Below are 15229 nucleotides of genomic sequence, written 5' to 3' on the forward strand. Positions count from 1 at the left end.
AGATAAGCAGGAAAGGCCAGCTCCAGTCCTGAACTAGAGCCAATCAAGGTCAGTTTCAGTTCCTTTTCTGTGCGGTTTAGATTCCTTTTTCCTTGCTGTCTTCCCTGACACCTGTCCTTATATTTTTATCTGATTATCAGAACCTAGTGAGAGAACCCTTGGCAGCCTCTGGTGCTTACTCTGTCATCCAAAAGCCTCTAAGTCTAAGGGAAACCATAAATACTGTACAGAGCAGAGTCCTTGAAAGGCCAACCTAAGACCTTGGCTATGCCCCACAGAGAGGCGTCTCCCATGGGGATTTTAAGGGTGAGGTTGAAACTAGTGCCTGCTTTTACCCAGAGGCAATACTGACATTTCAACTTGCCTATTAACAAATCTCTCATGTTTGGCTTGACACTGCTCCCACAATAAATTCAGTTATTACTTAACAGAGAAAAAATGAAAGGTAAATCTTGACATTCCCATTTGGATGATGATGAAATAGAGGTTTAAAAGAGTTGTGTACAGTGAATTCAACCAAGCAGTGTTGTAGCTGGAAAGTAGACCAGCTGACACCTGTCCCCGATTTTGTAGGTCACAGACTTTGTAAGTTTAGAGCAGTGTTTTACTTACCATGTTCCTCCTTGAAAGCTTCTATTTACTTTCTTAAATTGTGGGTGCCAGTGGAGAGGTACCAGGTGTACATTCCAGACACTTAGACAACATATACAGAATGAGCCGTCTGCCTGTTGAGTACACAGCTCCGGGCTGAAGAATTTCTAGGGTTGTTAGAATACAGGAGACTTCAGAGGGAGCAGGCTCTGAGGTGGACGCGAATACCTAAATCCCTACAAAGACAGATTAAAAACATCCTCTTTATTATTACAAACCAAAAAACCGAACCCATGTATTCTGTGCTTTTTAAAACTGCACTGCCCTCCCCCCGTATCTTCATTAAAGAAATGCAAACACATGTGCTTCAAAACGGGTAGGTGTAAAAGAACATTCTGCAAAATTAGGCTGTCGCAGACTTCTCTCACATGCAACCATCTATCCGGGGGATGTTAATTCACGGTGACAGCTGAGCATGACAAACGCCATGGTACACAAGTTGGAATGCCGGAAAACAGGCAACTACGAAAAGCCCATGCTGACAAACGCGCCTCGGAGTTTTCTCCCTCAACACACACGTGGCCGCACTTCCAGGCGGTGATAAACCCCAAACACACACACACACACACACACACACATACACACACACACACACCGGAGCCTCCGCCGCCCTCCACGCCCGCGCCTCGGTCTCCAGGCAGGCGGGCACTCGCGCGCGCCCCTGGGCACACTGGCCGCCCACCCGCATCCCGTTACGCGGCACAGGAGCACCGGGCAGTCCCGGCGTCCCCCCGCCCGCCGGGGAAGCGACGGCTCCCAGGCTGGGGGCAGGGCCGGGGGCGGGGGGGAGCTGGCAAGGGAGGGGAGCGCCGCGGGGCCGGGCCTCGGCGCCCGGGGAGGGGACGAGGGGCGGGCGCGGGGCGGTGCCCGGCTCACGTGGGCGGGCGGGAGCAGCTGAAGGTCCGCTCCGGAGCCCGGGCTGTCCTCTCGCGCGCGGCGCTGGCCCCGGGCGGCGGCGGCGGCGGTGGCGGCGAAGGAGGAGGAAGGCGGCGGTGGCGGCGGCGAAAGAAGAAGGGAGGACGGGGGCGGCGTCGGACTGGAGCCGAGCGGCGGCGCGAGCTGCCCGGGGTGCTGTCGTGAGCTCGCCCGCCGGGCCCCCACCCCCGAGCTACACCCTGCCGTGCTCAGCTCTGCCCGCGTCCGTGCCCCCGCGGGGAGCGCGCCGGGGCTGCCCCCCGAATGACGGGCGGAAGGTTCGACTTCGACGATGGCGGCACCTACTGCGGCGGCTGGGAGGAGGGCAAGGCGCACGGGCATGGCATCTGCACGGGGCCCAAGGGCCAGGGCGAGTACTCGGGCTCCTGGTCGCACGGCTTCGAGGTGGTCGGAGGCTACACCTGGCCCAGCGGCAACACCTACCAGGGCTACTGGGCGCAGGGCAAGCGGCACGGGCTGGGGGTGGAGACGAAGGGCAAGTGGATGTACCGGGGGGAGTGGTCACATGGCTTCAAGGGGCGCTACGGGGTCCGGCAGAGCCTGTGCACCCCCGCCCGCTACGAGGGGACCTGGAGTAACGGGCTGCAGGACGGGTACGGCGTGGAGACCTACGGGGACGGAGGTGAGCTGCGTCGCTGGCGGCTCGGTTGCCCCGCGAGCTGGGCGCTGGGGGAGGGCTTTGCCCCTGACTGCGGGGCAGCGGGGAGGACGCGAGGCGCACATGTCCGGAAACCCGCCAAAACACCTGGAGAGCCTCCCACCCTCCTCCCGCGGCCACTCTCCCCAGGAGGGGGCGTTAGGACGCGGCGGCTGCGCGGGGGGTTGGATCTGACCAGGTTCAGGCGGCGGGCGGTGTGTCCACACCCGGGGGAACAGGGCGTGAAGACACCTGGCCGGCGCCAGCGCTGCGCTGCCACCGGGAGGGAGCGCGCCCGGGAGGGCTGGACTGGGGAGAGGACGCTGTCACTTGAGCCCGTCACATTACGTTCCTGATCCCTCCCTCTCCCGGCCGGGTTTGAAATCGCCACTCCCGTGGAGTGAGAGCGAGCGCCCTGGGCTTGGAGGCTGGCGGTCGCGGCGCACCGCTCCCGGGATTGGTTTCACGTGGAGTCGTATTTCGCTCCTGGTCCTCTAGTGGCCTAAAGATAGAAGCCAGAACCCCAGAACTGGGATGCTGGGGAATCGTTCCTTATCGGAGGTGTATTTGGAAAGTAATCGTAGTTATGGGAGTGGAGAGGCCACCTGCATCAAGTGGGGTTCAAAGAATGCGAGGTTTTCTTTCTGGTTTTCCTTCGCTTTCTTCAAGTATCGGTTTTCTATCAAAAAAAGGTAGTCATTGTTGATCTAGAGATAGCTGGAAAAATTACCAGGAAAACATTTTAGAACCGAACAGTGAAGTCTATGTTTTAAAAAGTACAATTGAAAGGAGTATTCCTATAATAGCTAAATTAACAGCTACTTCAATCCTGATAATAGCAATAGGGAATCGCCGGTTTGCCCTAAGGTGTGTGATGGAAATTCACCTAATTTTAATATTTACCAATATTTGCAAAAGAAATTTTGTATATAATAGGGCATAGTCCCCCCCCTAACTTTTTTTCCCCAACAAGGAAAAGTATATATCATTGAAACAGGTGTCAAAACCTGATGAATTGGCTTGTGTAATAAACCGAGAAGGACGAATGGCTTATGCTTTGGCAAAACACATTTTCTGATAATAATCATAGTTAATTGAAAAGGGTTGTAGAAGGCAATGTCACATTTCGGAATTTTGCAGCTCAGAGTTGGAGGATATTAAAGGGGTCCAATTAAAAGTTTGTCCAGCCCAGTGCAACCCTAGTCAGGCAACTGCTTATATAAAAGCTTATACAATTTGTACACTTCACTTACTCAGAACACTTGGGCGGTGTTTCAAAGGCAAACCAGCAGCACGGTAGGATTGGCTAAAAAGGACATCTTTTCGTCTTACAGTATAAATAAAGGATATAGTTCTCATGGATTAAAAGTGGGAGGGGGGGACTGTCTCTATTAATTGTATATGGGCTGCATGAGTTTCAAGTTCCACAGTAGTTAATTAAGGCCCTTAAATGTTCTCAATGGGCACAGAGCGCCTTCCTTGACACCCGTATAAATCTGTTAGCTTGTGACTGGATTTTATCAGAGGCCCCAGGTCTACAATATAACTAAATTCCATGCTCAAAAGTGGAATGCAAATCTTATCTTTCAAATGTGTGCCTTATTTTACAACCTTTCAAGAAGGTGGTGGATAGTTTTTACTTCAGTATTTGGAAGGCTAAAAATAAATGAGTCTTCTTTTAAAGTTACTACTCATTAAACAAAATCTCTTGGTTTAGAGTATTCATTAACCTAGCAATCAAAAAATATATATAGCACAGTAAAGGTCCTCTGTTTATGTGTTGCAGAAGCTCAAATAAGTGTCTAGGGTGACTATGGATAATTGGCCTCCTGTTTTAAAACTAACTTTTAAAAGAATTTTTTAAAAACCTCAAAATTTGCCATTACCACAGGACAGTGGATTTCTTTTTCTACCAAAAACAAACAAACAAACAAACCAATATGCTACCAATTAGGAAAGGGGGGGAGAAAAACTCCTAAGAATCATTATCAAATTCTTACTGTTACTTTCTTTCATATGTCAATCAGTTAATTAGAAAGTCCTGAATCATAAAATGGGAGTCTAAGTGGAAGTGTATTGCTATAACTTATTTTCTGCAAAGATTTTGGCCACAATAAGATCACTTCTCCAAGCTTTACTTCTTACCTCTGCACCACCACAAGTCCATCCCTAGCAGCCTCTGTCAGACTTAGGGAAAATCTGATTGCATGTATTTTGTGGTGACATTAAACTCAGGAGGAAGGAAGTTGTAATTCCATTGACAACTATCACTCGGTTTATTTTACTAGTGATCTGAGTGTGAAGTGTTGCTGAAATAGAACCCCCTGAATATTAAGTAAGAATACTTAGTACAGTGCTCCCAAAATCCAAGTCTAGGTGCCCAGAATATTCGGTAAAAATTCAGATCCTGCTGTGGTTCCTTTTTCCACCTGTCATGAAACTATTAGAATATAGCTAGAAAGACACATTGTTGTGTTAATTATATGCATTCTTGTCCATGCACATTTTCATTCATAGCATGTAGATTTAAATTTGGCACATTAAATTTAAATTTGACTGGAATTCTCTCTCAACTGGAAGTCTTCCACTACAAGCTTATTTAGTGAAAATGGCTGTATCTAGAAAATCAGCTTCCAGATGAAAAGTCATAGAACATCCACAAAAATATTTTTGAAACTTATGAACTATGCATCCATATGTAAGAAATTGAGAGGAACTAATTAGAACTTTGAGCAGCAGGGAGCAGGTGGAACCCACCTGCTTTGTAAAGAAAAAGAGGCCCTTTTTCCCCCTACTAGGTTCACTGACTAAACTAAACCTATTTTAAATTTCAGATGAATCACTAACACTTTGACTGTAAATTAGTTTCTAGCAACTTTATGGAGGAATTCTTCCATATACTGTTCCTCAACAGGGTAAGATGTGAATATAGCCAATGCCATTGTTCTGCCTTCTCTGCTACTACAGTCAAGCAACAACTTAAACCTTCTAGTTATTGCTGTTGCCTTAAACCGCTTAGATTTTCAAGCTATATGTCTTTGGAAATTCTAAATATTAGTCTTATTTTGGAGATAGCAGATTAAGGAAACTAGTTGTTACTTTCCCCTCAGTGTTAAACATTTCCTAAGATAGCATGGTTGTGTTTTAAAAGTGTCAGTACTTCTTGATATCAAACAGTATGTTTGGAAGTCGTTCTAGCAAAATTAACTTGTAGAAAAGTTAGAGGAGAATGATTATAGTGTTCCTTGCTTATTTAAACAAAATATTTTAAAATAAGGTGGTTTGTTTTAGTGCATATAAGTCAGGTTGTATAACTTTTATCTTAGAACTTAAATTTTTATCTATCTAGGCAAAGGGAAAGTCGGTTGCAATTTTCTAATAATTGCAGTTTCCTTCTGGGTTACAGTGGTGGTGTTTGGAGATGGCTAATACTGAGTAGAAAGCTTCTTGATCTGAAATGTTGTATTTGAGTGTCTTATCCTTTGGGGTTTATCCTTTTGAGAAAGTCATGGCCCACCGACCTCCTCAGAAGTTCTGAGATGTCAGGTTAAGATGCTAAGACCTACCCAGAGTATGACATTCACAGGACTAGACCCCCTTTGTATTGGGTTGGCTGAAAAGTTCGTTTGGGCTTTTTGTCAGATATATAGGGGAAGAACCCGAATGAACTTTTTGACCAACTCAATATGTCATTGTCACCCTGCTACTGTCTATTTGTATACCAAAAACATGTCAGAATGAACAGAGAGAGATAGTAGAGAGAGATGGTAGTCTTGGAATTAGTCAAAACTTTTGACTTGGGAGCCACTATGGCTTTAACTTTTAAGTGCATGAAATAATCAGTAAGCAGCACTTCTCAGTATTTTAAAAATAAATGTATGCCATGCAATGGAAATTTTTTCATGGCAATCTGAAATGTAAAGTATACTGCAAAGTAACTCTATATAACCAGAAACTGAAAGAAGTCAAGACAGTTATTTACTTTCTATAATATTTGTGAGTTAGAAAGAATACAGAAGTAATTATGTCTTAAAATTTCCATGTAGCTTTTTTGGAGGGATAGTTTAATATAAAATTTGCCTGTAATTAAAAGGAAATGGACTCAATTTAGAAGAGAAAATTCTAAGTTCCTAATCTTAACATCCGTTCCTCCTAAGATGATTTAGGAAGCTGTTCCAGGTTAATTTTTAAATGTCTTTGCTAATTTACTTAACAGAAAAATTTCTGAAAACAAATGCTTTATATTAGAGATTATCCTGTTCCTGAGAAGGCATGATATTCATTGAAAAAATGATCTGGTGATGACAAGATTTAATGATGACAATCATTTAATGTACGCTGTCAAACACACCTTTCCTCTGAGATGAATTCCATAATGTTAAGAGTGGAAGTTTTCCTTTGACCTTATCTTAGTTTTCCCAAAAGTAAATAGTGGATGCTTTTTAGCCACCACAGCTGTTTATTATAAAGTCATCAAACATCTACATACCATAGGACACACAGCTAGGAGTGTGGAAATTTTGTGTTCTCCTTAATGCCTGCCCCCAGAATGTTTCTAGTTCATGATGTGGTTCACAGTACAGTGGCAGAAGCTAGGGAAACCATGAGAATGATCAGAAGAAAGCAGAAATTTAGCAAATATGGGACAGATCTTGACCTTTTCACTTGGAGGTACAAAATGTTAAAACAAATTGCCCGTTTTTTCATAATGGTTCATTCTATTCAGAATATATATTTTATTTGTCAAATCCCTCTCGGCTTAAAAAAGTTCACCCAAAACTAAATAATAATCCTGAATATTAAATAGTTGTCCCTGCCCTAAAAGAACATGATGAGTGTGGTAGAAAGAAAATGTAAGAAAACTTGTTGGACAACTCATGTTCCAAGCATTCAGATCACTAATAATTTTAGGTCTTTGAGCTTGTTGGAATGTCAAACTGCCAGACCTGAAGTCTTTCATTTTTCAGTTAAATTAGTTAAAATACAACTCACAAATAGAGATCATTTCTTCCTCTGCTATTGCACTGCCTTCCTCAGAGGGGGTGTTGATGTGTTAATTTCAGGGGAGAAAAGTTTTCTAATGATCACTCTCTTGTATTACAAGTCAGTGCTTTGTAAAATTTTTTCAGTGAAAGGCAAAAAAACAAACAAAAAACCCAAACACCTATCGGAAAAGCCTATATAGATTTAGATTAGAGATTATCCTGTTCCTGAGAAGGCATAATATTCATTGAAAAAGTGGTGTCAACAAAGTTTTAATGGGCACTGTCAGGCACACTTTTGCTCTGAGATGAATTCCATAGGGTTAAGACTGGAAATTTTCCTCTGGCTTCCTCTCAGTTTTACCAAAGGTAAGCAGCACACTCGTTTGGGGATACAGCCGTATCCCAAAAGCTGACATACAATTACAGAAACAGGCTAGACACAACACTTCAGGGTGGGGATTCACAAAGGGAATTTCCGAAGCATGGCTTAGAGTTCTCTAGGCAGTGTGGGGGTTGGGCCTTGAGTCCCCCGGCCGCGCAGGGCTCTCCACGTGCGCACCCACGCCCCCGCCGCCCTCCCTCCGGCCCCGGACTCATGCTGTGCTCTCTCGCGCTCTCTCGAAGGTACCTACCAGGGCCAGTGGGCCGGCGGCATGCGGCACGGCTACGGCGTGCGCCAGAGCGTGCCCTATGGCATGGCCACGGTGATCCGCTCGCCGCTGCGCACGTCGCTGGCCTCACTGCGCAGCGAGCAGAGCAACGGCAGCGTGCTCCACGACGCCGCGGCCGCCGCCGACAGTCCGGCCGGCACCCGCGGTGGCTTCGTGCTCAACTTTCACGCCGACGCCGAGCTCTCGGGCAAGAAGAAGGGCGGCCTCTTCCGCCGGGGCTCCCTCCTCGGAAGCATGAAACTGCGCAAGTCCGAGTCCAAGTCGTCCATCTCCAGCAAGCGCAGCTCGGTCCGCAGCGACGCGGCCATGAGCCGGATCAGCTCCAGTGATGCCAACTCCACCATCAGCTTTGGCGACGTCGACTGTGACTTCTGCCCCGTGGAGGACCACGTGGACGCCACCACCACGGAGACCTACATGGGCGAGTGGAAGAACGACAAGCGCACCGGCTTCGGCATCAGCGAGCGCTCCAACGGTATGAAGTACGAAGGCGAGTGGGCAAATAACAAGAGGCACGGCTACGGCTGCACTGTCTTTCCCGACGGTTCCAAGGAAGAGGGAAAATACAAAAATAATATTCTGGTCCGTGGAATAAGGAAGCAGCTGATACCAATAAGAAATACAAAAACTAGGGAGAAGGTGGACAGAGCGATCGAAGGCGCACAACGGGCAGCCGCCATGGCAAGAACTAAAGTGGAAATAGCAAACTCCAGGTATGTAAACGCCGGAGGGGTGGTACTGCCCGGGTCCTTGGAAACGGTGGGATATCAGATAATCTGTGTGTGTCAGTCCTTTGGCGGCATCACCAGATAGGTTCCAGAAGTGGAAAAGGATTCAGCCCGATAGAATGAGGCAGAAATGTACCTCATTTCTGAAACTCTCCATCCTCAAAAAGTGTTGAAGGCACATTGCGGTCCCCTTCCTCTTAAAATTACTTCCTTAATACTAAACGTTATGCAGTTCACTCAGTGCCCATGTACATTTCCCAGAGTCCAGAAAGTTACCTTTTTTAAAAAAGGCAAAACAAAAAAGTACGACTGAAATACAGAGAACATAGTACATTGTGTCCTGGAAAGAAAATATCCATCCACATGGAAACCTACCCAGTGTGGGTGAACCTTTTTATGCTAACATTAAAGTTGCAGGTGTGTACAACTCCTCCCTAGAAAATTATCCTCATTTATACCATTCACATTCTGTTTATTGATGCCTTCTAGGTGAAATTGGTTTTGAGTAAGTGATCAAGGTCTAAAAAAGGCAGAAATGGAGAGTTACATGACAAAATCCGTCAAGCATTCTTTGAACAATAGAGTTCACCTGCGTGGGAAAGGCAGAGTGATTGGGGCTCAGCAGAATCCCCCCATTCTAGGCAAGAAAGATTAAATCACTGGTGTATTAAAAAGAAGGGGATGGGAGAGCATGACACGGACAGATGGGACTGTCAGTGTGCCAAGTTTGAAAGAAAGAGCGGTAGAGAAGGGCTGGAGTGAGTAGGAGAAAGCAGTGAATAATAGATTGAGAAATGGGGTGTATGTGGGCACAGAAGGTCCATGCGCCTAAAGTTTTACCATTAATAACTGGATTCAAGCATTCAACCAGGAGGATGGAGAAATTGATTGGGAATAGAAAATTTTATTAGGGATGGATGTCATATGTTAGACAAAAACGAAAAAGTGCTGGTTATAAATGGAAAACATTATTCTTAGGCTTATTTAAGCAAATACTGACTGGCCCCAGTTCTGTGTGATTTGAGATATACGTTTAGCACAGAATATTGAAAATCCTTTTCTTGCTTCAGTAATATTCTCCCACTGAAGTAAACCTCCTTATGAAACCAAAGACTCGTAGCATGTCTTCAAACTTTAATTCTTAACATTAAATTAATAAGCACTGCCTTTCCTTTGGTGGAATCGTGAAATTTCTGATGTTCAGACTTTTAATATACAAAAAATGGCCATTTCATATTGTTCAGCTTAATATTCCAGAAGTCTGAAATTTCTTTTAAAAAAATGCTCCGGTTTTATGGCTACTGTTTACTTTTAAGTGTCTGACACACTGGAAACTGGAGGCCGTCTTGTGTTTTGCAATATTTTTAGATATAAAAGTACTCAAGATTTCCATCTCTATCTCAAACTGACCCTGTTTTAAAGTTAATATTGCCTGTTAATAGGCACAGACTTTGAGGAAGGGTCTTTCCTCTCTTCTCTGCTGAGCATCGTTTATTTTAGATCATGGTTTTCTGTGAGCACCAAGCACTGAATTGGCTTGTTTTTGATGTTGCTTGTAGATAGGGTACTTGGCATGTGTAACCTTGCTAGCCTTCGTGGCCCTCAGCTAACTTTTAGAGCTAGTGAGATACTCTGTTAGTTCCTAGCCTCTAATTTGAAATGCACTCTTGGATTCTTCCCTTTTATTGTCACCTAGTGATATACAAGAGGTAATTCAATCTTGGCAGGTGAAAAATGAACCTATGCGGGACAGTCTAGCAAATGACTTTCTTATGCTTGCTTTAATTATTGACTTTTATGATTAGTTTAAATTGGAGGAACCTACATAATGAAAGGTTGTGATGCAGAGATCTCTGATTATAACAGTTTCATAAAACTCTTATCCAAGTCCTAGCTAGCCACAGTCTCTCTTGTCGAAAGTCTTTGGGGGAGGAGGGTGTTACATAGTCTCTGAGCTGCTACTGCTGCTGCTAAGTCACTTCAGTTGTGTCCGACTCTGTGCGACCCCATAGACGGCAGCCCACCGGGCTCCCCCGTCCCTGGGATTCTCCAGGCAAGAATACTGGAGTGGGCTGCCATTTCCTTCTCCAATGCATGAAAGTGAAAAGTGAAAGTGAAGCCGCTCAGTCGTGTCCGACCCCTAGCGACCCTATAGACTGCAGCCTACTAGGCTCCTCCGTCCATGGGATTTTCCAGGCAAGAGTACTGGAGTGGGGTGCCATTGCCTTTTCCGAGTCTCTGAGCAGTGTGTTATAATAGTTTACAATCAACAAACATCTTAAGACCTTGTACTTTTATCTAGTTAACTACTTCTTAAGATTTTGCTTGGCTTTTAAAAAAATGCTCAGTTCATTTTGCTAAGTGACATAAGTCCATCACAGAACAAATATATTGCATAATTTTACCTATAGGAAGGGTCTGTAGTGGTCCAACACGTAGAAGCAGTATAATGGTGGTTGCCAGGGGCTGAAGGAGCAATTGCAAAGTGCTGTTCCAAGGTATAAAGTTTCATGTTAAGCAAGAATAAGTCCTAGAGTTTTCTACCGCATTGTGCCTGGAGATAATACCATGAAAAATAAGTGAAAGCGTTAGTCACTAAGTTGTGCCCAACTCTTTGTGACCCTATGGATTGTAGCCCAGCGGGCTCCTCTGTCCATGGAATTCTCCAGGCAAGAATACTGGAGCGGGTAACCATTCCCTTCTCCAGCAGATCTTCCCAACCCGGGGATTGAAGCCGGGTCTCCTACATTGCGGGGAGATTCTTTACAGTCTGAGTATTGTGTGCTTAATGTTTAATAGGGTAGATTTCATGTTAAGTATTCTTACTACAATAAAAAAAAAATACTCTTTCAATGACACAATCGGCAAAAATATATATATATATTTACTACCCTGTTAACCTTTTATATTTTACTTTCACTGTTTTAGTCTCTTTCCAGATTCCTTGCTTTAATGACTTCTCCAGATTCAGAGACTTGCAGCTTGCTCAGTCCTTCCTGGCCCCTGTAGCAGTTGTTATTTACTTAATGTGTTTTTATCTTTAAAAAATATCAAAGGTTTAAGAACATAAAGACACTCTTCCCCTTTCCCTGCCCCTTTTCCTGCCCCAATGATGGCAGAATAAGAACTAGAAAGTAAGACTCCTGGCAGCAGCCACTGTTGAAATCACTGGTTCACCATTAGCAGCAAAGGGAGATGATGGGTTAATAGTTACTGGCTACTTCAGTTTGCCTGGCTGATAGTGTTAATTATTGTTGTATCGCTGTTATTTCTTGTGCTATAGAGATTGTTGCTTGATTCTGAAATCCCAGGGAAATGGGTCCACCTTTGTACCATCACCTTATTTTAGCTTGAAGCAAAGCCTTTGAGGGAAAACAGTTGTACTCGCCAATAATGGTGGCTCAGGAAAATCAGGAGACATGGTACCAACCAACTTCAGCCCAAAGATTCAGGAAAGCATGGTAAATCTGTGTATCTTTACTTCTTAGAAGAGGCAGTGGTGCATCGTCCTAGGAAACACAGGAAGCTTATTTCTAAAGTCTTATTTTGGACCCCTGTTTATTTCTTCTGGATCAGGGAATATGAATATCACCTAAGAGGTAGTAGATGATAGAAATGATGCAACAGTCTGTAGATACTGAGAGTTTCCTTGCAGATTAGCATTTAGAGTTAGAACTTTAAGGATGCTAATAATTCGCTGGCTTCTGTAACTTTTCTATTCTAATTCCAAAAGTACCATGTGTATAAGATTTAACAGAATGTTTTGCTCCCCTCTTGTCTTGGTCCTGAGGGTAAAAATCATCACATGGAATTAAGATAGTGTCTCAACCTTGATTTTAAAGAAACATTCAGGAGGAAGGGGAGCAGCCCTGTACATCTCAAGCTCCTCGTTTCTGGAGGCAGAGACTGAGGCACTGCTTGGGATCACCTCACTGTCCCTGTCATTTCAGTTATTTTTCTCATTTGGTCATTTTTTTACTCCACTAACTCTTGACTTCAATAATTCCTTAAGAGAGACGTTCAAATGACTGTTCCTCAAGAAAAATATTTTAAGGAAGAATTTTAATGTGAGGCATTTGGTTGAAAGACAGCAAATAAGTGACCCTTGGAGAGCCACAGTTCTGTGGAAACGAACAGATAATTTAGGAAGGGGTATAGACCAAAAAAACAGCTTTGTAGCATCTGGGACTTAGAGGAAGTTGTTGTTGTCGTTTAGTCGCTAAGTTTTGCCGACTCTTTTGTGACCCCATGGACTGTAGCCTGGAAGGCTCCTCTGTCCATGGGATTTCCCAGGCAGGAATACTGGAGTGAGTTGCCATTTCATTCTCTGGGGGATTTACTGACCCAGGGATCAAACCCGCGTCTCCTGCATTGGCAGGTGGATTCTTTACCACTGAGCCATCAGGGAAGCCCCTTAGAGGAAGTAGTTGTCTGTTATAAGGATGGGAGGGGCGTGAAAGGCCTTAAAGCAATTGAGAACCATAGTTGTTTGTTTATATAGTCTGATTGTGTCAGATCAGAAGAAAGAAAACTAAGGGAGGTTGGAGCTAAGTGGGAGAGTGTCCCTAACCCACTGACCCTGTGGCCAGTCTCACTGCAGCTAGTTGGGCAGTGGGCTGGGAGGACCCCAGGGCCACTCTGAAGTGTCACTGATGGGACAGTCCGGTTAGTGGGGTGGGACCATCTGCTCTCAGCCTCTCCCCAACCATCAGTGCCACTTCCGGTGGTAACGGCAGCACTTGACCGTGTGCTGTCCCCTGCCCAGTCCTGCTGTGCTTGTCACAGGAGTCACTCTGGGGGGGGGGGCGGGCACGGAAGCAGCTAGATAGCACACGGGCGACCTCGGGATCAAGGGGTCTGGTGAGCTTGCTGTGTCCATTTGCAGAACCAGAGATTGGAGTCCCTACTCGCCAATTTTGAACTTGCATATTAAAATGACATAGTATTTTTGTTTTAATCCTACAGGAAAAATCCCATACTTCTCTTTTAGAAAAAAGATACCTTACAATTTCATGCCACTCTCTCTTTCCTCATTGCCCAGGATGACTCAGCTATGACAATTTTCCTTCAGGGAAGTCTTGGCTCATCCCTCCCCATGCCTGGCGCCCCTGCCCAGCTCCCCTGGCCAACCACTCAGGGTGCTCCCCACTCTGGTTTAGACCTAAAACCTCCTCTTCACAGAAGGTCTCCCTACCCCTGCCCCCTCCCACCCCACTGCACCCCCCCATACCAGACCCCCCCCCCCAATCAGTCTGCATTGTCATTGTGTTTCAGTATATTTTTGTTGTATTTTTCTCCTAACTGGACTGGAGAGCCAGGCCCTGAGGGCGGCTGGGCTCAGATCTGTAATTCCCAGCAGCTAGTTTAGATCAGGGCACTTTTATAAGAGCTCTAGTAAATATTTGATGAATGAGTGAATTAAATCCTCACTGCTTTGGGTTTCAACGCTGCCAGTGTTTCTAATTTCGTTTTGCCGGACGTTTTGAAACCACAGTTCTCAGGCAGGAAACCTGCTTCTCACAACTCATCATCCTATAATCTGGCAATAAAGAAAGTGCAGAAAATGCAAATGTGTGTGTTAAAGCTGCCCTTTTCCCTAATTAGGTCAACATCATTAAAGTGTGAAAACTAAAGCATAGCCAGGGAATACGAGCTCCTGGTTAAGCCAGACTGTTAATTCCTTTTTTCATGGGTATGAGCTGGTCAGGAATACCTGTGAGCACTTACCTAAACAGATGAGAAATTTCCAGGAAGTCAGCTTTTACTAACTGCAATAATGTTGTCTCATCCTTCATAGTTGACATCACCAAAACTTGTGATAAGGCAGAACATAAGAGCTTATTGTCTTTTAGAAATCTAAGTTTGCTAAATATTCAGCTATTTCCTTTTGAAAGTTTTTCTTGTCCAGCCATTTTGGGATTATTTTTCATATTCACTCCAATAAGTAAATACGAAATCAATGGAACAGTCTCTCACAAGATTACTCGACTGGATTCACGCTTCGCTTATTAGTAATTAAAACCCAAAGTCAGCCATGAGTCAGTGCACGTTATGGATCCAGATTAAATTTATTGCCACCAATTATAGGGAAAAGCTCAATTTCTACCAAGTGATTGTGAAGGGCAAGGAATTTGAGATTCTTAAATTCTGTTGAATAAAAGGATTCACTTTCTCTTTTGAAAATTGATACTATTATAGTTTATATTCTGTATTTATGTATTTTCAGTAATATTTTATTAGTGGCCATATCATATCTTTAAAAACAGTTTTAGGTTACCTTTTCCATGAGTTTTTTTGTTTCTTCTATGGGGGCTCTGGTTAATTTTCCACTATTAGCGTAAGTGATTTTTTCATAGGAAGCTGAATTTCTTATAATGCCTCGTAAGTCATTTTAATGAAAAGTCTGTTAAAAAAGTAATTTGTGGGGAAGTCACCTAAAATATGGGAATTTACAACAGAGGAGAGAATTGGCATTTTCTTTAGTTGTGTCTCTTGTGTTCTTCAATATCTGCCTTTGCTGTCTGTCACCCTTTGTCCACCTGCTCTCACCAGCCCCCTACAAGCAAATTTGAGAGGCTTGATTAAAACACTCAGGCCCTAAGGTGCAGAAAAGTTACTATG

At 44.4% G+C, this 15229-nt stretch overlaps 2 protein-coding genes across 8 annotated transcripts in view; one reads left to right on the plus strand and one right to left on the minus strand.

Annotated features, from left to right (window-relative positions):
* GDAP1 (ganglioside induced differentiation associated protein 1) overlaps window positions 1-1373 on the minus strand; it is a 48541-nt gene extending 47168 nt beyond the window's left edge. For 2 of the 3 annotated variants that reach the window (XM_081501568.1, XM_081501569.1), the window contains exons 1-2: window positions 1247-1373; window positions 613-827 (exon numbers count right to left, since the gene is read on the minus strand). Coding sequence is in view for 1 of the 3 variants with exons in the window: in XM_081501560.1 (XP_081357686.1) it covers window positions 613-615 (3 nt within the window). In the remaining 2 variants the exon portion in view is untranslated. Of the gene's footprint in view, window positions 1-612; window positions 828-1244 lie in introns of all 3 variants that reach the window. The other variant, XM_081501560.1, reaches the window with a different exon arrangement.
* The window catches only part of JPH1 (junctophilin 1), a 620000-nt gene that overhangs the window by 530557 nt on the left and 74214 nt on the right, over window positions 1-15229 (plus strand). For 4 of the 5 annotated variants that reach the window (XM_081501551.1, XM_081501553.1, XM_081501550.1 and 1 more), the window contains exons 1-2: window positions 1575-2209; window positions 7834-8593. In XM_081501551.1, the coding sequence (XP_081357677.1) occupies window positions 1831-2209; window positions 7834-8593 (1139 nt within the window). In that variant the 5' untranslated portion in view covers window positions 1575-1830. Of the gene's footprint in view, window positions 1-1574; window positions 2210-7833; window positions 8594-15229 lie in introns of those variants that run through there. The other variant, XM_081501555.1, reaches the window with a different exon arrangement.

Source organism: Giraffa tippelskirchi, chromosome 6 (assembly GCF_054371585.1).
Source record: "Giraffa tippelskirchi isolate mGirTip1 chromosome 6, T2T-mGirTip1v1.2.pri, whole genome shotgun sequence".
Lineage (NCBI taxonomy): Eukaryota > Metazoa > Chordata > Mammalia > Artiodactyla > Giraffidae > Giraffa > Giraffa tippelskirchi.